Below are 24955 nucleotides of genomic sequence, written 5' to 3' on the forward strand. Positions count from 1 at the left end.
ATTTGTAATTTTGTGTAGTTTCTCTTGGTTGATAAAAAAAAAGTATAGTTTCTCTTGTTTTGACGTGTATAGCTAAAGGAAAAAAAAGAAGATGCAAATAACGTGTATCAAAATTCTAAAGATTTTTGCAATTCGGTTGTACTTAAACTATAACCAAAATTCTAAAGACTGTATGATAAATGATCGACAAAAGAACTGATTATCATATTACTATTTCGTAACTCATCTGTGAAACTTTTAAATTTAACTTTGAATTCTCGGACCACCACCACCACCACCTCCCCCCAGGCCCCCACCCAAAAAAAAACTCTTTTCAGTTCTATACTGTTTTAAATATACTGAAAATGAAAACAAATAAAAATAAAATTGAATTACGGATCCTTTTTTTTGCTGGAAACTCAAAACAGAACCCAACCGAATAAAATTTGATTATAGTCATGTTAGTTTGTATAAAAAGTCAAATCAAACGACCGGACAAAACAGTCGTTCTGAATTCTGAACGCAAACCGGTATAGACAAGGAACTCGAGAGAAGGTTGCTGTGGTTTAGACAGTTTATAGGCCAGTTGAAAGAAATTGAACTGGTTCGATATGTGGAAAGCTATCCGGTTTACTTCCGGATAAGATTTTTGAAAAAAGAAACAGAGGGTAAAGCAGAGTTCTACTAGCAGACAAAGAGACTTTAAAATCTGGTATGGAAACCAAGTCAAGCGACAATAACTACTTATTTTCCCAAGAAGATACAAACTTTCCTCGCCCAAAAAAAAAGCATATAAAAATAGAAATTTCCGACAAAAAAATATGAATATCTATGAGTTCCTGTATAATCGCACCAATGTCGATTGAACAAGAATTACAGCCAAAATCAGGAGAGGCTATTGGAGACGAAGACAACACAAGTCAAGTTTTTTTTTTTGGTAAAAGCTTACGGACAAAAGCCGAATGATTTGTCTTGAAGAAAATTTCTGCGAAACTCCAGTCATGTCGGAACGTACAGACAGAACTATTACTTTAGAGAACCATCCACGTAGACGGCTAAGATTCGTGAACGTAAAGTCTCCAATCATAAAGTAAAGATAAATCTTAAAATATTCCCAAAAAACAATGCTGCAGTAAATCAGCTCACAATTTCGATGGGGGTACTTTAGGTAATTAAATCTCTGTATTTATATTTCAACCCCGCAGAGAAGAAGAAAGACCAAGACAAAGAGAGAAAAGTCAAGCAATGGCGTTAGAAGCTCTTGCCGGAATCAGTAACGATCTAATCACCAGAGCATGGATGGCATCGACCAGAGCTTACAACACCGACCACTTTCACAAAGAAGAAGAAAGGGAAACCGTCTTTGTCGCTGTCAGACCATCTTTCTTGGAGAAAGATTGGTTTGCTCCGGAGAATAAGTCTCCCTTTGGAGAAACCAATATGAAGCGTGCTCAATTCCCTTGTATGAGGAGCATCGGCAACGACGTTGACGCCACTGTTAACGAATCTTTCCTTGAGAATTTTCAAGTTCTCACTTCTCCAACAACCTCATTTTGTGATTATGTAAGTAAATCTTTTAGACTTTTTCCCACTTCAATTGAGTACATATTTATGTCTGAAACTTGCCTTTTCAGGTCAAAACGGTTGTGGACAGCCGACAAAGTCAACGGATAGTGTTCACAGGACATTCCACAGGAGGTGCTACTGCAATCTTAGCAACAGTTTGGTATTTGGAGACATACTTCAAGAAGCCACGTGGTGGTTTCCCTCTCCCCGAGCCTCTTTGTATGACGTTTGGAGCTCCTTTGGTCGGTGACTACGTCTTCAAGCACGCCCTTGGGAGAGAGAACTGGAGCCGGTTCTTCGTCAACTTCGTCACAAGATTCGATATTGTCCCTCGGATAATGCTTGCTGGAAAAGAATCAACAAAGCAAGCTCTGCCTCACGTTCTTTCCCAGTTGGATCCTAGAGTTGCTATCCAAGAAAACGACCAGAGCATTCCAGGGTTCTACACAACGGTGATGAAAGAGACAGCAACTGTTGCTCACCAAGCTGTCTGTGAACTGATTGGATATGGAGATGCGTTTCTGGAAACTTTTTCCAGCTTCCTTGACCTGAGTCCTTACAGACCAGCAGGCATTTTTGTATTCTCTACAGGGACAGGATTGGTCTCAGTGAGCAACTCAGACGCCATTCTTCAGATTCTGTTTTACGCTTCTCAGTCCAGCAACCAGGACGAGCTGTCTTTAGTTCCATTTCAAAGCATAAAAGATCATCGTAGCTATGAAGAAATGGTACACTCAATGGCCATGAAACCGTTGAACCATCTGGATTTGCATCACTTGCCTTTAGATGGAGATCCTATCCTCCGTGACCTCGGACTGGTAAAATCTCTCTCTCTTTTCTCTCCATAGCTTGTCATTTGTAGTAGCAACATTTAGGGCCGGGTGAAATACCCGAACCGAATCCGACCCAAAAAGTTATCCCGATCTAAAAAGTTGTACCACACCCGATTCGTATCTGAAGCTGGTAAAATATCCGAATGGATCCAAAATTTTGGTATGTAAAGAAGTGAAACCGAACCCGGCCCGGAATATTTCGCTAACATTGATGTTTCTTTCTTCTTTTGCAGAGCACAAGAGCGAGACAATGCGTCTGTGCTGCATTTGAGGCAGAGAAGCAACGAGTTGATAACCAGACCAAGATCTACAACAAACTGCCAAAAATAGTAGAGAAGCTGACGTGGATAGAGGATGAATACAAGCCGAGGTGTAAAACTCATAAAAACGGGTACTATGATTCCTTCAAGTATTCTAATGAGGAGAAAGACTTCAAAGCCAACGTCAGTAGAGCTGAGTTAGCTGGTCTTTTTGACGAGGTGCTCGGTTTAGTGAAGAAAGGTCTACTTCCTGATGGATTTGAAGGTCACAGAGAGTGGATCGAGTTATCAACTCGCTACCGCATATTAATCGAACCACTTGATATTTCAAACTACCACAGACACTTAAAGAATGAAGACACTGGGCCTTATATGCGTAAAGGAAGACCAAACCGATACAAACACGCTCAGAGAGGGTACGAGCATGAACTATTGAAGGCGGGAAAGAGTGCAGAGGAGATAAAGGAATCTGGTTGCGGATCTTGCTTTTGGGCTGACGTTGAAGAACTCAAGGGAAAAGCATATGAAAGTGTTGAGGTTAAAAGGTTTGAAAAGTTAGTTGAAGGGTGGATCACAAACAGGGAGATAGATGATGAGCAAATATTTCTGGAGGGTTCAACATTTAGAAAGTGGTGGCATTCACTTCCTGAGGAACACAAACGCTCTTCTCTGCTGCGAGAACGTATGGGTGAAACAAGATCCACTTGAACCTGAAAGTTCTCAGATTGTTCAACTATTGTAACTTACTTGTTTACATTTGTGCAATAAAGTGATGTAATAGCTCTCTGTTCTAATGTTTTAGAGTTCGATTTCCACATCAGGATGATCTTAGAGATAAGAAACATGTCCTAAGATCATCGTGAAATAATGTAATAGCTCTCTGTTCTAATGTCAAATTTGATTTCTACTTTACAGTGATCTTAGAATGTATAAGCATGACTCTTAAGACTAAAGCATATCACATAGCATGAACCAGCAGCACATAACCTTCCTTGGCGTTGACAGAGGAAAATATCTATAATATTAAAAAAATTACCTAAATATAATTACATATATTTTTCTCAAAAATTTCCATGATTTTTTTTTAAATTTTACTTTATTTTTTCTTTATATTATTTCTAGATAAAATCTATAATAAAAATAAAAAAACTAGCAAAGGAAACACTTAATTTTAAAAACGAAAATATATATTACACATATTGTGATTTCATTACAAGGAAAGTTCACAAAAAGGTAATTTTGATATTAAAAATAATTTTACTTTTGAATATAATCATAAATAATAACATAATATATATTTATATCAATCTAAATAATTTAAAATAATTTAAATAACATAAACGGAAATGAGAAAATATTTGAAAAGTTAATTGAAAGGTGGATCACAGACATGGAGATAGATGAGGAGCAAATATTTCTGGAGGGTATAACATTTAGAAAGTGGTGGCATTCACTTCCTGAGGAACACAAACGCTCTTCTCTGCTGCAAGAACGTATGGGTGAAACAAGATCCACTTGAACCTGAAAGTTGTCAGATTGTTCAACTATTGTAACTTCCCTGTTTATTTGTGCAATAAAGTGATGTAATAGCTCTTTGTTCTAATGTTTTAGAGTTCGATTTCCACATCAGGATGATCTTGGAAATAAGAAACATGTCCTAAGATCATCGTGAAATAATGTAATAGCTCTCTGTTCTAATGTCAAATTTGATTTCTACTTTACAATGATCTTAGAATATATAAACATGACTCTTAAGCCTAAAGCCATATCACATAGCATGAACCAGCATCACATATCTTAAGATCAAATAACTAATTAAAAATATTCAAAGTGATATGAACCGTACATTGCAAACTGAAAGAATAAAAACTTATTGTGCAACTCTGGAGTGATCCGAATCTCAATATTTTCTCTCTTAAATTTAGTCCAAAAATATATATATCAAATTAAACATAATTTTATAAATATACACTTACAAATATAAGACGAAAATTAAATTAAATGAAACAAATAAATTAATAATATATATCCTAACTAAAACTTAAAACAATTATATTTCAGGATTTGTTGTAATTCAATATGTGAAAATTAATATCCATATATGTGCATGTAATTTCAGGATATCTATGGTTATATATGCATGCAACTTAAAACCCAACAATACTTTATTTCTAAAATAACACATATCCAACTGTACATAATTTTATAAAAGTGTATTTACAAATCTACAAAGATAAACATAATTAAAATCAATTAAAATATTTGATCTCAATTTAATTATAATGAAAAATTATGATTTAGTTGAAAATAATGGATGCAATCCCCAATATACAAAAACAAATAAATGGAGACCTAAATTACTATATCTAAAACTATGTACTTATCTAACTTATTAGAAAAAAAAAACATTACAATATATATTTATTTATATATATATATATAGATTTTAAATGTTTTAAATAAATGAAAGTGAAATTTAATCAATTATTACAATTTGATTACTTATACAAAATTTATATTTGTGAATGAGCACGAACGAGTCATCTAATATATAGTTTAGTGAGAACCAAACAATTTTTTTTTTCCTCAAAGACATATTGAGGTGTTATTGGTTTATATATTTTGATTGATTTAGAAATTCATATAGTATTTATAAATCCAAGTAAAATATGTAAATCCGGAGGTTTTCCCTCGGATTTGAGTCTTTGTATTTTTAACTAAAAAATCCAAACAAATCCATTCAAATCCATTATAAAATCAAATATATTAGTAAATCCGTACGATTGAATAACACTTGATTTGATGTAGAATTTATGAATCATTAAACCAATAACACCTGATTTTAATACAGATTTGAAAATCACAGAACCAATAACACTAGATTTAGTTCGGATTTTCAAATCCATTAAAATACAACAACCAATAACCCCTACTTATCTTTATCAGTGAAACACAGGTTCTTACACTGACCAGCCATATCAACCTAGATAGCATATGACTTCTAAACCGCATATACAAGAATCAGACAGAGGAAGGAAATTACAAAAAATGACTCCTTCTCAAACAAATGTAAGGACTAAACAAAGGATCTCACTTTCTCAATAATACTGCCCAAAGCTTGGTAGAGAGGCACTTTTGGGTTTTGGCAATGAGAACCAAACAATATTATTCAGAAAGAAGGCGGAGGTTAATACAAATTGGTTATAGCATTGCTAACCTCTAAACGCTCCGAGTTCTAGCTGGTAGAATAATTTAAAGAAGAAGGGAACAAAACTCAACCCATAGAACTTCAATTTTCCTTTCTGATGCTAGTTTCATTGATGAAAGCTTGGCTCAAGTGTATGTATGTTTTCATAAACTCAAGTAAAGTAAGGTTTCATATTACCAAAAGGTTCCTACCAGATTCGCGTTCCATCAGAATCCTGCACTGGTACAATCAATTCAAGGATGCATAACATACTGCAAAAGTTGACGTAAATCAACAAAACCAGACCATAACAATAGCAAAATAATCTTCAATTTGCTGTGTTTCCGTCTCTCAACAGAGAATCAAGCAGAAAAAATATAACATTGGTGGTCCATTCTAGTAAGATACCAGAAGGTATAAACCTTTAGAATATTACAGATAAGCAGAGGCAAGGGAAAAGAGACATATTGCAACTTTATGTATTTGAAGTTCGTGTACCACTTTATGTACTGACACACACCACTCTACATCACCACCACCACCACCAACACATGTTTCAGAGGAAGAAGAGTCACTGACATAGAAGAACATACATCATAGTTCTTAGGTGCCAAAAGACAAATCCTATACCCATATCTAAAGAGTTTTTAAAGACATGTAAAAAAACATAGAACATGCGAGGGAAAGAAAAGACGAAGTGAGAGAAAAGACAAACAGACACAGTTTGAGAAAAGACACATCCTCTTTACTTCATGACCTGCAAAACATGCTAGAGGAACGAGCAAGCCGAATAGTCAGACCACCATTTTGAACACTGGTCTCAACCTTGATTGTGTTCTTTTCATATGGCTTCCTGCAACCTGGACAACGCCCATCTCCGTCGCAGATCGTCTTGTGGCAGAAAAGACAGAGCCGGAATCCACAAGGACACGGCAAGAAATTAGAGTCTGTCAAGTCCAGATCTTCGTAGCAAATGGGGCATGAAGATGGCACCGCCGCAGAACTAAAATGCAAGTTCATGACCGGAAAGCTACGCTGCTTTCCCAAATTAGGCAGACCCTGGGGACGGAGCTTATCGTCAGCCCTCCACGCCTGGTTGCTCTTTTGCTTCCTTGACGGCTTCACATCCCTTACAGCCACATTAGATCCACTGACTGAATCCCTAAGAGAAGCTGATTGCTTGACACTCACATGCTCTTCAGGAGGATTCTCCTTCTTCTTCTCATGCTTTTCATCATCAGCTGCTAAAGCATCAGCAAAAGCCTCCCAGTCATCCAAACAACCGTCATCATCAGCAGCATCCTCTTCCTCTGTTATATTACCAGAGCAAGAGCCACCACTCCCACTGCTACTGCCGCTGCAGAAATTGGGGATTGAGTTTATACCACTCAGGGTACTGTTGGGGCTGTTCGAAAGCGACTCTATAAAGCTCTCGTGATGATGTGCTTCTCCTTCTCCACGCTGCTCATTTAACTTCTCAACGGGAAGATCTCTCTGAACAACGGTTTTCCGATTGGGAACCGTCTCCTCCTTATCCCCTTTGTTGATCATCGCAACTGATGGTAAGACCCAAAATCAATATACACATCCCAAATTGAAGATAAAGATTGGATCTTTAAGGATCATACCTTGAGAAAGCCATTGCTCACGGCGGAGACCTAGCTTGCTCTGTTTCAATTTGGCCGCCCTGTTGGTCTGCGACCCAAATGCAATGAGAAACCCCACAAAAAGGAATCGAATTGAGAATTGATCAAAACATTATTATTACCCTTTTCTTCTTCCCCATGTCCCTCGCGCTTGGGGCTGCAGAAGCAGATGCGTTGGTGATCGAATCAGAAATCATCTCTTGCAGCTGATTCCAAAATCGCAAATTCAAACACAAAAGCTGTAAAGATTCTCAAAAACCCTAATCAGATTCGTCGCGCGAGAAGGAACGTGCGGTTTTTTTTTTCTATTTGTCTGTCTTTCTTTTGTTTGTTGTGTCTGTGAAGAGAAAGAGAGGAGAGAGAGATAAAGAGATAACGGAAACTCCTCGTCTCCGCTCATAACTTTCTCGTGACGATAATACCCCTGTATTTGACTTTTGTACACCCTCGAAGGGAGGGGCTGTTTTGTAATCCTAAGGATCTCATACGTGTGAGTTTCTTCTCACCGGCAAAACGGTGACGTATGGTGGACTATTACACGTGAGGAAAGTTCATATGATTCACATATAATAAGAGAGTGGAAAAACAAACAGAGAGAGTTTCTAGATGTTTCTTCTTGTTACAAATCTGCAACAGATATTTTCTCTTTCTGTCGAGCAACAGAGATTAAATGAACACACGGAAAAGTCAAAAAGTATTTACAGATTCCGACCAAACACAATTTTTTTCTAATTTTGGTGACATGAAGCATGTCTGCGACTAGAAAAATATCAAAATATATTTAACATAAATTATTACATATACGAGATGTTAATTTTCCAAATCAAACCAGGTCCTACCTCTTTCATTAAGCTATTTTTCGAGCAGAACAAACTTGATCCCAGAGTTAACCAAACGCATATATGTTTAATACCAAAGATTGAGAACCCTAACACGATTAGGGACTACAGAGCAATCAACTTAGCTAATGATGTCTATAAAGCTATATCTAAGATATTAGCTGAGCGTTTGAAACCGTGGTTGAATAGTATAATTTCAGAAAACCAATCAGCTTTCATCTCGGAAAGGTTCATCACTTATAACATCCTTGTGGGTCATGAATTAATGCATTCCTTCCATACTAAGAGCTTTAAAAACAAATTTATGGCATTAAAGCTTGATATTGCTAAGGCTTTTGAGTGGTTGAATGAGAATTTATAGATACAGTGATGGAGAGAATGGGCTTATGTCAACAATGGAGGAGATGGATCATGAAATGTATCACTACAGTTACATACTCGGTGTTGATCAATGGAATCCCTCAAGAATCATCAAGCCATCACGTGGTCTTCGCCAAAGTGATCCAGTTTCTCCATATCTATACATTATATGCACAGAAGGTCTCTCTAGGCTATTAAACAAAATATACATAAGTGAAAATATCCATGGCTTCAAAGCATCAAGGAGTGGTCCTGCTGTTTCACATTTACTTTTTGCAGACGATTCCCTTGTCTTCTGTAAAGCAACTGAGGAGGAAGGTCGTAATCTATCTTCTATTCTTGCCGCATACCAAAAAGCATCAGGGCATGAAGTTAATTACACAAAATCAGCCATTGCGTTTGGTAAAGGTACTCCTTCTTTGTTGCAAACTAGTATCTCTAACATCTTTGGTATTACAAAAGTGGGTGGATTTGGAAAATATCTGGGGTTACCAGAACATATAGAGAAAAGAAAGAAAGAGGTTTTCCAGTTTATTGTGCAAAGCCAGTTTATTGTGCAAAAAGTAAAAAACAAGTTGGATAGCTGGTATACTAAGCTCCTCTCACCGGCTGGTAAAGAAATCTTACTGAAATCTGTTATCACCGCTCTACCAACATACACAATGTCTTGTTTTTTGCTGCCTAAGGTTTTGATTCAGGAGATTACAAAAGCTATGAGGAAATTTTGGTGGTCGTCGGTTCGTGATCAACGCTCTATTCCATGGATAGCTTGGAGCAAGATAACAACCGCTAAGACAGAGGGTAGACTTGGGATTAGAGATATGATGGCCTTCAACAAAGCCCTTTTAGAAAAACAAACATGGAGACTAATCACCTGTCCTACGTCGCTTTTGGCTAGAGTCTACAGGGAAAAATATTACAGGAAATCAGATTTTTTAGAAGCCAAATGCTACCTGACTTCAAGCTTTGCATGGAGGAGCATATTGCAAGCTAGACCAATAATTCAGGAAGGAATGCACTGGGCGCTTGGGAAAGGAACTCAAATACGAGTATGGCAAGATAACTGGCTGTTGGGAGGAACAAGAGCTACACCATCAGGGCCAGGAATGCTTATCCATCCTAATCTTAGAGTAAAGGATCTTTTTGCTATAGGATCATCCTCATGGAATCTCCCACTACTACAACAGCTATTTCAAGAAGAGGATGTACATCGAATCTTGCGTCTTCGTTCCAGTATAACAGGAGGTGACGACATACTTTATTGGAGGCATAGCACAACCGGGAAATATACAGTCAAGTCTGGTTACCACATACAAATGCAGTTGGATGACGAAGATGCACACCCCAATCAGGTTCTGTCTCTCTCTTCTAATCAAATGCAGAGTCAAATAGTCAAGAAATTGTGGACACTAAATATACCACCTAAGATTAAAATCTTTTGGTGGAAAGTGCTCCACAATGCTCTACCAGTGGCGACTAATTTTGTGAGAAGGGTTTGTAGAATAAATGCTGATTGTCAGCTCTGTGGAGAAGGACTTGAATCCTTATCTCATCTGCTTTATGATTGTAGAGTAACTAGAGATATATTGGATTTAGCTTGTCCTGAAGTATCACAGAGCCTTAGATTGAATAATGATCTCTTGCAAGTTACACAACACATAATTCTGGATGGTGCAAGAGAAAACCATGGTTCTCTGCCCTTGTTTTTGGGATGGTGGGTATGGAAAATGCGTAATAAGCTGCTGTTTGAAAACACCAGGGTTCATATAGTGCAGGTTATCAAAACAGCGATCATGGATCAGCAGCTATGGAGGGAGGCCTTGCTCCATGATGAACCTGCTGTTACTCATACAAATGTTACTCCCATCCAGTCAATAGATGATATACCCCCGCAAGAACCATGTTTCTATTGCATTGCTGATGCTTCTTGGAAGTCTCCTAATGAAAACGCTGGGATAGGGTGGTCCTTACACAGTTGATAAGGCACCCTTATTATCCAAGGAAGCTCGGCAATTGCTCCAACAAATTCAGCACTTGAAGCTGAGGCAATGGCGGTCTTGCTAGCGGTTCAACAAATGCATCACCCGCAGTACGATAATATAACTTTTCTGGGAGACAATACGCAACTCTATAAGAGCTTACAGCACCAGAAGGAAAGGAGAAGTCATAACTACTACTGCAGTGAAGCCTTGACAATGATTCAAGACATCATTAACCTGTCTAAGCTCAGCAAATTTTCTTTCAGAAAAGTCCCTAGAAACTTAGTACAAGGTGTTGATCTGTTAGCAAAAAGAGCCAGGCTATTGAATCACCAATATGTAATCTCATGGCTCAACTGAACATTGTACTCTTTTTTCAGGTTAACGAAAATGTTGCCAAAAAAAAATTCCAAATCATTTGGGTATTAATAGAAGCGAGCCCAGTGGACTTTTTTTTTTGTTCGGACCCTTTCAAGTCCATCAACCCGACCCATTTCATACTCGTTCCCTCGTAGTGTCTGGCGAAGAACAAGACACGCGTGACTTCTTTTTCATTAATACCTTTACGCTCTAATTTTGATTTCCTTCTCCTCCTTTTCATTGATTCATTCATTCTCTCCTAACCGAGAAAGAAGATGAGTGGGATAGAACCAGACATGGAAGATCTGTTCCAGGAGAAGAAGCGTGTCAGGAATCCTCTCGTTCCTCTCGGTTTGTCTTCTCTTTCACATCTCTCTCTTTCGATCTCGTTTACCAAATCGAACATTTCTTTTCGAATCCTGCTATAGAGAGGGTTGCTGATTTCTACATATGTCCGATCTCTGAACACAAGAACTTGTTCTCTTTGATCCATAATAAAATGGTTTCCAAATATCTCCTCTACTCCTTCTAAGCTATGAAATTGAGTTACAATTGTGGATTTTCTTTTTCACATTTGTATGATTATAGTTTTTTTCTATTGCTTTAGAGATACTCAAGTTTCACATTGTATAAAACTCTTATTTCGTAATATATGTAAAGAAATTGTTCTTGGATCTTCAAACAACTTCGTTTATGATATCAATTACTCTTTCACTTGGATCTCATCTAGCAATTCCATATTTTATCCAATTATAAAGACTTGTTCTTTCAATGTTTCGATCAAATTCATGCTTCCACTAATAGCCCCTATAGGCCGGTTTATCTATGTGGGACGTGTTTGGATGAGAAACTAGTTCGCTCTTCATAAGGCTTTTTTTTAAATTATTGAGGGTTTCTAAAGTTTGAACATTTGTTTATTATCTTCTCCACTTTTTGTTTCCTTGCTCAAGAAAAACTGATCATTTCTTGCGGATGATACGCATTGCAGGTGCACTTGCTACTGCGGGAGTGCTCACGGCTGGGCTGATTAGTTTCAGAAGAGGGAATTCTCAGTTGGGTCAGGTTTTGATGAGAGCTAGAGTGGTCGTCCAAGGTGCCACTGTTGCTCTAATGGTTGGAACAGCTTACTACTACGGTGATAATCCCTGGAAGAAATGAGCTGCAGCTACTTGTGAGATGACACTCCCGGAAGAAGAGGTATGTGCTTCTCTTTTTGAGCGTCTGAGAAGTCTTCCGTCTTGTTAGGATTTACAACTTGCAAGGATACACATCAAATGAGTTTGAATAATTAAGAACCAAAAAAGTTGTTTTGTTTCTTGATCAATTTGATTATATTGATTCTGAGGGAATTTTCAGAAACCCATCTTTACTCTTATTACCTATCCAAATCTATATTATTATTAGTATTTTCAGCCGACGATCTATGTGATTTATTTGCTCACTCATATGCTTGAGTTTCGACTTCTTGAAAGCTCTATTGTGAAACAATGGAACAATGAATCATCACATACTTATCTACATAGACTCTATTTTCAAGGTTTAAAACGAGTTGGGAATGAAATATTATGAATTAAAAGGCAAGGGCATAACTAATGATTTTAAGGACATTGAACTGTATGAGAATGGTGAGCCTAATAGAGTTTTGTTTTCCATAGGTCAAGTTTATTCGTAATATCCTTGTTTTTTTTTTCTATCAGCTTATTACGCTTCTTGATCCTCGAAATGCGAAACTCTTATCACAGTTATGTTTTCTAGCCATGAACAATGATTAAGAAGGTTTAGCTAATGGTCATGTCGCCAACACTTACAGAGGGACAATGGGAAGCTTTTGAAATGAAGCAGTTTTGAAACGTGTCTTGATGTGTGAAATCTCTCGTGGCTATATTTTAAAGAGACTGATCACTGAACTAAACTCAAAACTGTTTCTTCTTTTCAAACACCAAAATGTGTAGGATTACTTTGTCTGAAACCCATGGAACAGAAGCTCTTTCACCTGATCTTCATCCGCAGCAATAATAGCTCGTTTGAAATAATCCATCTTCGAGCTCTGTAATCTCTGTATTATGCTTGGTTATCTCTGCTCTTGCTCTTACCATCGTCTTCCTAGGTATCCTCTACTTAGTTTTCAATCCAAAAGTCCTCAACTTTACTCCGAACTCACATTTTCAACACCAACACATACATCTCTTACTCCTTTCCCACAGGCTCCAGCACCTCTTCTTCCTCCATGACTCTGGTCTACTCCTCGGATGCTAAAGCGCTTCCTTGCTAGGAAAATGAAAAAAAATGAAAGCACATATATATATATATATTTTTTTTTTTTGATAAAAAAATGTTGAAATTTAGTATCTTTTCTATTTTATACAGAAATACATAAATTAATATTGGTAACGAAAGAATTTAAGCAAAAACATTAGCTACACAACACCGGAAACTAACGGAAAACATAAATTGGTAACAAACATAAACCATGTTCAATACTCACTTATTCATATGTTCTTACTACAAACTATTAATATATGATATATCTAACAATAAAACAAATCATCCATGGATAAAATAAAACTTGCACAATGGAAAATACTAGACCCTCGTTATACATTCACGTGATACATACAAAGAGGCATAACTTTCAACGATGGACAAATCAAAACAAACTTGACGTATAGAAATCAACAAAGGAAACGCCAAACTCATGACGCAAGAGACTTTTTCAACGCGGCCGCCACAAACTTAACAACACAGAACATGCCCTAAGAGATTCATACTATTTCACGGAGTCAACGCTGATAACAGCCGGAGGTTTTCCAAAAACAACGGGAACAGAAGCGTAGCGCATAGAGAAGCTCCGATACCCTCCGAATCCAGCTTCATCGTCCTCTTCGTCCTCCCCTTCATCCTTAAAATTCAATTTATAACTCGAAGTATCGTACTTATGTCTGGCGCTGTTGTCCCAGGCGCGGCCACGGCGTTGATCGCGGTTAAACTGACGGATAAAAGTCTTCCACCGTGGCCCAGCTACGATCTCCGACCACTCTCGGATCTTCAGAATCGCACGTATCCACCACCGTGGCTCGTGATGGTGGTTGCTGTGTAAATCAGTCGTCTTCCGCTGCCACCAGGAGGAACCCACGGCGAGGCAGGAACAGCAAGGAGAGTTACCGAGAAGCGGATCCGAGGTAGTCTCTGGCTCGGGAGCTGCTCGCAAAACTTCCATACCAAAAGGGTCGTAACAGAGTTGAAAACGTTTTGGTCGTATATATAAGCCAATTACGGCATTGTCGTTAGCTGTAATAAAAACCATTGTTTATATATATATATATTTTAAAAAAATATTTATTTTAGCTAGTCACAAACAGGATACTTTTCTAGCAAGTCACATGTTTATAAATATTTTGTCTAAACAGATAATAATTAATATTGTGAGTTTTAGCAACTTACCCAATAAATCAAATAAACGATAAGATGATATCAACAGAGTCAAATAGAGCAAATCATACCAATCAAAGAAACAATCAGATGATGATAGTCGTTAAGAAAATAACACTTTTAGTTTTCATAATTATTTATCTAGTTTTCATATTTAACTTGCAAATATATCTGTGAACATAGTTTTTCAAATTAAGAAAAAAATAATCCAAACCGTGTTTTCATTTCACCTTTTTAATTATTAAATTTAAAACTACATTTCATAAAGCATAGTCAAACCGATGTTTGATAGTTCGTAGATACACAACTCTCTCCTCTCCTTAATTGTCTCCAGTATTTTACGTCATTCTTCCACTCCCACAAATGTCTCCCTTCCATAACTTCAAACACACGTAACCAAAAAATGAGCAACCTCCACCTCCACACCTCCGCACGCTTCCGCAATTTCCCGACGGCTTTCTCCCGTCGCCACCATAACAACAACGACCTCCAAAACCAACGCGGCCGATCCGTTTTCTCCGAGCTAGGTGACACAACCCTCGACCCAAGCGGTGACCTAATCACGAGATGGAACCACATCTTCCTTATAACCTGCCTCCTCGCGCTCTTCCTCGACCCTCTCTACTTTTATCTCCCTATTGTCCAAGCCGGAACGGCCTGTATGTCCATCGACATCGGTTTCGGCATCCTCGTCACCTTCTTCCGTACCCTAGCCGATTTCTCCTTCCTCATTCACATTCTCCTCAAATTTAAAACTGCTTTTGTCTCCAAATCGTCTAGAGTCTTTGGTCGCGGCGAGCTTGTCATTGACCGCCGTGAAATCGCCATCCGTTACCTTAAATCTGAGTTCATTATTGACCTCGCTGCCACGCTTCCTCTTCCTCAGGTTCCACTCATTTTCTTTACTTCTCTAAAGATCCGATACGTAACAATGGCAGAATCGTATTATGTGTAATCATGAAACACACAAATGTCTGCGTTATCAATTGTGGAATCATGGAATTGCATAATCTAATCAATTTGGAAAGAAAATTTAAACATGTCTTGATCAGCATGCTTGTCTAATCTCAAAAAAAAAACTTAAACACAAATTTGTATTTTAAATTAACCATTAAAATCCTGTGAAATTTTGAAACCATTTTGCTATTCCTCATATTACAAAATCAGAGTCTGGATTTATTGCTGATGTGCTATATTTTTTATTTTTTTTCACAGATAATGATTTGGTTTGTGATCCCAAATGCGGGAGAATTCAGATACGCAGCACATCAGAACCACACACTTTCCTTGGTCGTCCTGATACAGTACGTGCCTCGCATCCTCGTCATGCTTCCACTAAACCGTAGGATCATTAAAGCCACTGGAGTTGCAGCCAAAACAGCCTGGTCCGGTGCAGCCTACAATCTCGTGCTCTACTTACTTGTGAGCCACGTAAGTATATAATCCTTTTGTCTTCCTCCACATGAAAATTTCTTCTGTTTCACAGTTTTGGTTTCCACCTTTAGGTTCTTGGTTCGGTTTGGTACGTTTTATCGATCCAGAGACAGCACGAATGCTGGAGAAGAGAATGCATTAAGGAGATGAACGCAACGCATTCACCGTCTTGTAATCTCTTGTTTCTAGACTGTGGATCGTTGCGGGATCCAGGCAGACAAGCTTGGATGCGCATCACTCGGGTTCTCTCTAACTGCGATGCACGTAATGATGATGACCAACATTTTCAGTTTGGTATGTTTGGTGATGCCTTCACTAATGATGTCACTTCTTCTCCTTTCTTTGATAAATACTTCTACTGTCTTTGGTGGGGTCTCCGAAATCTCAGGTTAGCTTAATCTGAAATCAAATCAAAACCACCACCGTTAGTTTTTTTTTTGCTATTTCAGTACTGATGGTTCCTTGCTTTAATTTGGTTTGTTTAGTTCTTATGGACAGAGTCTTGCAGCTAGTACATTGAGTAGTGAGACTTTATTCAGTTGTTTCATCTGTGTTGCTGGCCTTGTTTTCTTCTCTCATCTCATTGGCAATGTTCAGGTAATTTTTGTGCATCTAATTCATATAGTTTTTGATACATTATTTATGTTAAGATGTTGGTCAGGTGGATATCATTTTTTTTCCTTATGCATATTCTAGAGCTTAACAAGGGAGACTTAAATTGATTTTTACTTTCTTGAAGAACTATCTGCAATCGACAACGGCTAGGTTAGATGAATGGAGAGTGAGAAGAAGAGATACAGAGGAATGGATGCGACACAGGCAATTGCCACAGGAGTTACAAGAGCGTGTGAGGCGGTTCGTCCAATACAAATGGTTAACCACTCGTGGAGTCGATGAAGAAGCCATCCTCCGTGCTCTACCATTGGATCTTCGTAGACAGATCCAACGTCATCTCTGTCTCGCTCTAGTTCGCCGTGTAAGCCACCATATTTTCATTACTTTCCTATTCAAGTAATAAGTCCTAATTCTACATTTTTATTTTATTTTATTTTGTAATCAGGTGCCATTCTTTGCACAGATGGACGACCAGCTCATAGACGCAATATGCGAGCGTTTAGTTCCATCGTTGAACACGAAAGATACATACGTGACACGGGAAGGCGATCCTGTAAACGAGATGCTTTTCATAATTAGAGGTCAGATGGAAAGTTCGACTACAGATGGTGGACGGTCAGGATTCTTTAACTCAATCACGCTCAGACCAGGAGATTTCTGTGGTGAAGAGCTCTTAACTTGGGCTTTAATGCCAAACATTAACCAGAATCTCCCCTTGTCCACGAGAACCGTGAGAACTCTCTCTGAAGTAGAAGCTTTCGCTCTCAGAGCAGAGGACTTAAAGTTTGTAGCTAACCAATTCAGACGCCTCCACAGCAAGAAACTCCAACATGCTTTCAGGTAATAGTAAAATACAATTAAAATTTCTTGCTTCACACGCTAATATTAATGATGTTTTGACTATGATCAGATACTATTCGCATCAGTGGAGAGCTTGGGGAACTGGTTTTATACAAGCTGCATGGAGACGATACATGAAGAGGAAGTTAGCTATGGAGTTAGCTAGGCAAGAGGAAGGAGACGATTACTATTATGATGATGATGATGATGATCAATACGGAGGAGAGGACATGCCTGAAAGTAGCAACAACGTAGACGACAACAGCAGCAACAATCAGAATTTGAGTGCGACGATATTAGCGTCTAAGTTTGCAGCTAATACGAAGAGAGGTGTTTTAGGGAACCAAAGAGGGTCTTCCAGAATTGATCCTGATGATCCAACTTTGAAGATGCCTAAAATGTTTAAACCAGAGGATCCAGGATTCTTCTGAATTTTTTTTTTTTTTTCTTTTGTGAAAAAAATGAATTTAGGATATTTTCAGAGACTGACTTGATTTGCTGTAAGCAACAATTTAATCAGACATATAAATAAACATCATTACAGATTAAAGTAATTGTGTCTGGTGTTGATTTATATCCAGCGCATACTTAGCTCCTACGGCTTTTAACACCGCTTTTATTGGTGTATGGACTTATCTTGTGATAGTTGTAGCCTAGTTAGGTTTTCACATTTGAATTAAGTTATGATTTTGATATATAGTTTATTTTCTCAAACATGTATAGAGTTATTTTGTTAGGCTTAATTTATATATGAATTTACTAATTTAAAAATGAAAATAATAAAAACTCGGTAATAATTCTGATTAGTGAGAAATTATCAATAAAGATTATTAGATGGGAAAGAAAACTCTAGTAATTTATAAGAAAATAATAATTTTTGTTCATCTATGGAAAACATTCAACGGACTACAACATCACCAAAGTGACCTACGTCATTTACAAGAAAAGATGAAAAAACATATAGAAGAGATGCCCCAACTACCGCACATAGAAAACGACACCACATCCTAACATGCAACTATTGCATTTGTATATTTCTTTTGATTATGATTTGATTTGATAATTTCCAAGCTATATCCACAATTAATTAGTATTCTTTTTGCAGATGGAGGTAAAAATGGAAGAGATAAAATATTGGTAGATAAGAGTTCATGCCAACTAATAGGCATAGCTCTTTGTCTTACTCTTATCTTTCAGAATAAGAAACATATATTTTCTTGATTATTACAATATTTACTGCCTTTCTTATCTTTCATTTTCTAATTTATTGAAAAACGGACAATATGGCTTAGTTGTCAATGGCCATTCAATGTACGGCAACGCACACCAAGAGAGTGCAACTTAGCGACATGTGTGAGAGATACTGCGTGAGATCTTAACCGTTGGATTCCTTCCTTCTCCTTCAAATCATAATATAAATTTCATTTGACCGAAGAGGAAGAAAATCCCAAGGAAAAAGATAAGAAACTTGAAGTTTCAAAGCAGTTTAGCATCCATGGCGGCTCGTAGTAGAGTGTCTTCTCTATTGTCACGATCCTTTTCAGCTTCCTCTCCCTTTCTCTCTCGTTCTCAAGGTATAACTCACACATACGAAACACAACAGTAATCTCCGAAACTATCTTCATGTTTTAACATATTTTTCTTGGAATAAAAAGATTAAAGTATGTTATGTCCTTCGATTTTCAAGAAATATCGAAGATGGCAATATATATCGTAATTAACCAATAAAATAGATCGAATAATTTAGATTTATATGCCTGGATCTTTGGTGAAATATTGGTTATGATGCATTAAAATTTGAACATATTTTTCAGGAAAAAATTTGAATAATGGAAGTAGGATCGTACGGAGATTTGGAACCTCTTCTGCAGCTGAAGAAGTCATAAGCCCATCGGTTCAAGTTTCTTACACAAAGCTCCTCATCGATGGGAACTTTGTAGACGCTGCTTCTGGTGAGTGAAGTTTTCATCTTTAAATCTTCCTCAAGAAACAAAGAGTTCTGTTCGGAAATAGAGTAATAAAGAAGGAACAACATGAGTATCTCTATTTAATCGTTGGTTTTTTTTTTAAAAAAATTGGGGATTTAGGTAAGACGTTCCCGACTCTTGATCCACGCACAGGGGAAGTCATTGCGCACGTAGCTGAAGGTGATGCTGAAGATATCAACCGGGCTGTGAAAGCTGCAAGGAAGGCCTTTGATGAAGGACCTTGGCCTAAGATGACTGCTTATGTATGTAGTGAATACCGTTCTTTGAGTTTTTAAATGTATAAATGGTCCTCATCTTGGTTATGATGTGGGTTTGGATTTTCAGGAAAGGTCGAGGGTCATGTTGAGATTCGCAGATTTGGTCGAGAAACACAGCGAAGAGCTCGCTGCTCTAGAGTCATGGGACAATGGGAAGACTTATGAACAAGCACTAACAGCAGAGATTCCAATGGTCGCCAGATTGTTCCGTTACTATGCTGGTATCAAATCGTTTAGAAATGTTCCTGGTCTTGCTGCTAGTTTCTGTGAATGAACGTTCTTGGTTTCGGTTTAATGTGTAGGGTGGGCGGATAAGATTCATGGGCTTACAGTTCCAGCTGACGGAAACTATCATGTTCAGACACTGCATGAACCCATAGGAGTTGCTGGACAGATCATTCCATGGAACTTTCCTCTTTTGATGTTTGCTTGGAAAGTTGGTCCTGCTCTTGCTTGTGGTAACACCATTGTCCTCAAAACCGCTGAACAGACTCCTCTCACTGCTTTCTACGTTGGCAAACTTTTCCTTGAAGTAAGTAAGATACATGCAATAGATTCTCTTCTTGAAGATGAGAAATACAAGTAACAATGTTTCTTGTGATAGGCGGGTCTTCCTCCTGGTGTTCTGAATATGGTTTCTGGATTTGGTGCAACCGCTGGTGCGTCTCTCGCAAGTCACATGGACGTTGACAAGGTGGAGATATCTATTTGCTTCCTCTTCTTAACTTCTTGAAGAGGCTAAATTTATGTTGCATTGTTCTTTTTTTCCTCCAGCTTGCTTTCACAGGATCGACTGATACTGGTAAAGTTATACTTGGACTGGCTGCTAACAGCAATCTCAAGCCGGTGACTCTGGAACTTGGAGGGAAGTCACCCTTCATCGTATTCGAAGATGCTGATATTGATAAGGCTGTGGAGCTTGCTCACTTTGCTCTCTTCTTTAACCAGGTTTTGTCAATAGTATAATATATACATTGAGATTGGTTACTCAGTTTATTAGTTAGTTCTTGAGATTGAGATAATGTTTTTGTAGGGGCAATGTTGCTGCGCGGGGTCTCGTACATATGTTCACGAGAAAGTGTATGATGAGTTCGTTGAGAAAGCAAAGGCACGCGCTTTAAAACGTGTGGTTGGTGATCCTTTCAAGAAAGGCATTGAACAGGGTCCTCAGGTTACACATATATACACCACACCCTCCTTGTATTAAAAGGAGTTTTTTTTTTATCTTTTGTTTATTTTGTTGATTTGTTTTGTGTAGATCGACTCAAAGCAATTCGAGAAAGTGATGAAGTACATAAGGTCGGGAGTGGAAAGCAATGCTACTCTTGAATGTGGTGGTGGTCAAGTTGGAGACAAAGGTTACTTCATCCAACCTACAGTCTTTTCTAATGTTAAGGTATAATAAACAACTCGTCCAAGTTAAGACTCCTTCATTGTTGGTTTATACCAATTCACTAAAAAAATTGACCGCTGTTTATTACAGGACGACATGCTTATAGCTCAAGACGAGATTTTCGGTCCAGTCCAGTCCATCTTGAAGTTCAGGTACATAGAGCTAGCTCTACCAATAAACTTGAAGTTATACTTACCCCTTCACTAGTGATCGGATGTGTGATTAGCCTGAATGTTTAAACTGGTCTAGTAACCAAATAAAACACAATTTTGGTTAAAATGGTGATTAATGATGTATTCATTTTAAAAGCTTAAACCATACAATTTTGATGTGGGGCCTATTGATGTTGGATTCAGTGATGTTGATGAGGTGATAAAGAGGGCGAACGACACCAGGTACGGGCTAGCCGCAGGGGTTTTCACAAAGAGCCTGGACACTGCAAATAGGGTGTCGAGGGCTTTGAAAGCTGGCACCGTTTGGGTCAACTGTTTCGATGTCTTTGATGCAGCCATCCCCTTTGGTGGTTACAAGATGAGCGGCAACGGCAGAGAGAAAGGTATTTACAGTCTCAACAACTACTTGCAGGTCAAGGCAGTCGTCACTCCCCTTAATAACCCTGCATGGATCTGATCAAAACAAAGACTCTTAAAAGCTTAAAAATAAAAATAAGGCCATGGTTTGTTACTTGGAAAGATTGTGAACACTGTGTGTGTGTAATCAAGTTCTCACTGTTTGTTTTTCTCATGTTACATAAGGTTACATTGATCCGTTTACAACTTCTGGTCATTTGTTTTTTTTTTTGCGTGATTAATTGAAAATGCAACATTACCGAAATTTGTCGTAAATTATTTAGAAATTCTATCAAAAATATCCTAACATTTGAGTTTAAAACTTAGTAAAATAGGATTAAATTTACAATTCAATTTCTACAAATAATTTATAAATATTTGTAAATAATGTTAAAAGGTTACTTTAATTTTTTTTTTTAATTTTAAAAGGTTACTTTAATGTTTTTTTCATTGAAAACTTAAAATATTTAGAATAGTTATGTTTAAAGGTAAATTAAAAAAGGTAGAGTATCAAAAGATTTGTAGTAAAATTAAAAATGTTAATGATGACCAAAGCTGGAATCCTTCTAACCGAGGGAGAGGTTCCCTTTTTCTCAAAATGATATTATTAGTCGAGAGATTACTTAGGCTTCAAAACTCCTACCCTCTTTTCTCATTTCTCTCCTAAATCCGCTAGATACTCCTTGCTCATCCGCATCAGCTGAGAAATCTGAGTCCCGCCGCTTGGGATTCGATTCAACCCTTTCCGATCTCGAAACTCTCTCCTTCTCTCAGATCTTAGTTCTCCTCTACCTCTCTAATGGCGATGAGAGGTGTCGATTTCAAGTGGTGAGCTATCTTCAATCTTTCATTTGGGTCCATTATAAAGGACACGACTTTCGATTCCGTGGGTATCTGATTTGTACTGGGTAACGTTGCAGGTACGATGGGTTCTTCTTGTCGATGCTTGCCACCAGTGTGTATCCTTTTTTATATATATATCTCTCTCTGCTTGTTGGTTTCTGCAAATTTTGTTTTTTCTTTTGGTCGTATTGTTCTTGCTTGGATCGAGCTGAATGTTGTCAATCCGGATGAAAAGGAGAGTAGTTTTACTCCTAAAGATCCAATTTTTATTGTCTTCTCATGGAATTGAGGAACTATAATAATTTTGTTCTAGGGGGTTTAAGGTTGATTTGGATGACCTCTCTATTTCGTTTCCTTAATCTGTCTTTGTAGAATCATTGTTGCTATCAATTGGAAGAGGTATAGTTCGTGCGATTACCCTTTGCATATTTGGATTGTGGTTGGTGCCTTCTCACTTCAGCTTCTTCTTTTCTTACCTCTTTATCTATGAGCTTCACTTCTTTTGTGTTCCTTTCCTCATTGATTTGCTCGTCTCTTAACTTCTTCAGGTCGATTACACCACCGTCTTTATCTTCCGCGTTTTTATGTTTGTTGACAATGGTCTTGCTGCTGGACTTGGCTTGTAAGTTTTATCTAAAGCTCCTACTCCTAGAGTTACTGTGAATTTTTGAAGCCTTTGCCATTTGTGGAATCTTCATGGTTTCCTAGACTTGTTATTGAAAGAAGAGCTGTTTGTTTTGTTACTCATTGAAAAGGATTAGGATTATGAAAAATATATTTATATATATGGTAATATCAACCTTCTCCTTGTTATTTATATGAATTGTCTGGTTCATTTATTTAACATTGAATTCTTGTATATATTAGGGATTTTGGAAGTCAACAACGGAACATTGGGTTTTGGGGGAGAGTGGTGGTGCTATCTGTCCTATCTCTGCTGCTGTATCCATTTCTGTGGGCTTGGACTGTTATCGGTACTATATGGTTTACAAAGGCAAAAAGCTGTGTAAGCAGTTCTTATCATCATGTCTTAAGGATTATTCTTGTTGCAAATCCTGTTTCTGAGCTTTATGTATTTCGCTTGCCATAGTTACCTGAAGATGGCCAAAAATGGGGTTTCCTCATATGGCTCATGTTCAGCTACTGTGGCCTCCTCTGCATTGCTTGCATCTGTGTCGGAAAGGTAAGGCTCTCATCAAATTTTTTTTGCTGGTCTGAAGAGGACACCTCGCTAATATGAGTTTGCTTGACAGTGGCTGGCGCGAAGACAGGTGCACTCACTGCGTGCGCAGCAGGGAATTCCGAGTTCAGAGTTTGGTGTAAGTTTCATTTTAGTATTTCTTTCTGACCCTCATCTGAGTATATATATTTTACTTTTTATCAATGTCTGTTTTTCTTGTGTCTAGATTGTGGTTGACATGATCAGGGTACCGGACTGGGCATTTGAAGCGGCAGGCCAAGAGATGAGAAGCATGAGTCAAGATGCTGCTACTTACCATCCTGGACTTTACTTGACTCCGGCTCAGGCAAGTCCTCTCTTTTTGTTCTCAGTACGTTAAGCATTTAGTAACTTGGTCCTTTAACATGTATATGACTCGAACCTTCTCTATCCTTGGTTTCAATCTCACATACTGGGTAGTTATGTTCTGACTTCTGATGGACATATTCTGTGGATAAGAAATTTTCATTGCCAAATATCTGATGCTTGATGCTTTGAAAAACAGACAGAAGCTGTTGAGGCACTCATTCAAGAACTTCCAAAGTTCAGGCTAAAAGCTGTCCCAGATGATTGCGGCGAATGCTTAATCTGCTTAGAGGAGTTCCAAATTGGGCATGAGGTACTTTACATCTCTGTTCTAAATTGTCTCCATTGCTAGGGATTAATAAACACTAGGCGTTCGGTACAATACTGTGCTTGCGTGCTTTCCATAGATGAGCCGAAATTGTCTAAATTTTTGCAGGTTAGAGGATTACCATGCGCCCATAATTTCCATGTGGAGTGCATAGACCAGTGGCTGCGTTTGAACGTCAAATGTCCTCGGTGCCGGAGCTCGGTCTTTCCAGACCTTGATCTCAGCGCATTATCCAACCTCCAGAGCTCAGAAGCACAACACCCCTCACAAGGGAATACAGAAGCTCGGTACATAAGAAGCCAACCACAAAGCGAGAGCTATTTCTTGAGACTTCAACCCGTAATTCACCCTGTCCACACAGACATAGCTCTGGAGACTGCAGAGAATGTTGGAGTTCCTCCTTTCTTGGCCGGTGGATCTCAGTCTAGGAGATGAGAAAAATAAGTGCGAGTCTGAAATTCTACTCATTACTAACTCTTTAACTGATCGAAGGGTAGAAAAAAAAACACATTTGGAATCTACCCCGATCCCCTTCAAAAAATACATGAAGAATTGTTTGTACAGGCTATGTTCATATATCTTTTCCTCAGTTATGGTTTCTGGTTGACAACAATTTTCTATTTTGTTTACCCAAATCATGTGAATTGGTTTCATTAACACGTTATATATGTGAAAGTTAATATGCATCATATACATATCGATTTTGTACTAATCCTTTCATAAAA

At 38.0% G+C, this 24955-nt stretch overlaps 6 protein-coding genes across 7 annotated transcripts; 4 read left to right on the forward strand and 2 right to left on the reverse strand.

Moving 5' to 3' along the window:
* Nucleotides 1-926: 926 nt before the first annotated feature.
* On the forward strand, nt 927-3548 carry LOC106408934 (protein EDS1B). Its single transcript, XM_013849617.3, has 4 exons — nt 927-1069; nt 1185-1542; nt 1614-2363; nt 2612-3548. Exons 1-4 carry the CDS (start codon nt 942-944, stop codon nt 3344-3346), a joined length of 1971 nt encoding a protein of 656 aa, XP_013705071.2. The 5' UTR covers nt 927-941; the 3' UTR covers nt 3347-3548.
* A 2730-nt stretch (nt 3549-6278) lies between these two features.
* On the reverse strand, nt 6279-7875 carry LOC106408935. Of its 2 annotated transcripts, none has more exons than XM_013849618.3 (3): nt 7594-7875; nt 7454-7520; nt 6279-7381 (listed from the first exon to the last, which is right to left on the reverse strand). In XM_013849618.3, the coding sequence occupies exons 1-3, from the start codon at nt 7666-7668 to the stop codon at nt 6576-6578; spliced, it is 948 nt and encodes a 315-aa protein (XP_013705072.2). In that variant the 5' UTR covers nt 7669-7875; the 3' UTR covers nt 6279-6575. The 2 variants fall into 2 exon arrangements, with proteins under 2 accessions (XP_013705072.2, XP_022567820.2); XM_022712099.2 differs by having other exon boundaries at nt 6279-7363; nt 7594-7854.
* A 5585-nt stretch (nt 7876-13460) lies between these two features.
* LOC106408940 lies at nt 13461-14313 on the reverse strand. Its single transcript, XM_013849622.3, has one exon. The coding sequence runs from the start codon at nt 14311-14313 to the stop codon at nt 13777-13779; it is 537 nt and encodes a 178-aa protein (XP_013705076.2). The 3' UTR covers nt 13461-13776.
* A 203-nt stretch (nt 14314-14516) lies between these two features.
* LOC125610304 (probable cyclic nucleotide-gated ion channel 16) lies at nt 14517-17862 on the forward strand. Its single transcript, XM_048782645.1, has 7 exons — nt 14517-15324; nt 15654-15869; nt 15944-16260; nt 16358-16469; nt 16612-16848; nt 16933-17327; nt 17398-17862. The coding sequence occupies exons 1-7, from the start codon at nt 14842-14844 to the stop codon at nt 17756-17758; spliced, it is 2121 nt and encodes a 706-aa protein (XP_048638602.1). The 5' UTR covers nt 14517-14841; the 3' UTR covers nt 17759-17862.
* A 751-nt stretch (nt 17863-18613) lies between these two features.
* On the forward strand, nt 18614-21743 carry LOC106408937 (aldehyde dehydrogenase family 2 member B4, mitochondrial). Its single transcript, XM_013849620.3, has 11 exons — nt 18614-18901; nt 19142-19279; nt 19415-19557; nt 19640-19793; nt 19875-20104; nt 20177-20266; nt 20347-20520; nt 20606-20743; nt 20831-20968; nt 21056-21117; nt 21322-21743. The coding sequence occupies exons 1-11, from the start codon at nt 18823-18825 to the stop codon at nt 21593-21595; spliced, it is 1620 nt and encodes a 539-aa protein (XP_013705074.1). The 5' UTR covers nt 18614-18822; the 3' UTR covers nt 21596-21743.
* Nucleotides 21744-22114: 371 nt separating this feature from the next.
* Nucleotides 22115-24921, forward strand: LOC106408939 (E3 ubiquitin-protein ligase SIS3). Its single transcript, XM_013849621.3, has 10 exons — nt 22115-22362; nt 22455-22493; nt 22750-22816; nt 22926-22999; nt 23245-23383; nt 23468-23560; nt 23631-23696; nt 23784-23903; nt 24102-24215; nt 24339-24921. Exons 1-10 carry the CDS (start codon nt 22334-22336, stop codon nt 24663-24665), a joined length of 1068 nt encoding a protein of 355 aa, XP_013705075.2. The 5' UTR covers nt 22115-22333; the 3' UTR covers nt 24666-24921.
* Nucleotides 24922-24955: the final 34 nt, after the last annotated feature.

This window comes from Brassica napus, chromosome A6, assembly GCF_020379485.1.
Source record: "Brassica napus cultivar Da-Ae chromosome A6, Da-Ae, whole genome shotgun sequence".
Lineage (NCBI taxonomy): Eukaryota > Viridiplantae > Streptophyta > Magnoliopsida > Brassicales > Brassicaceae > Brassica > Brassica napus.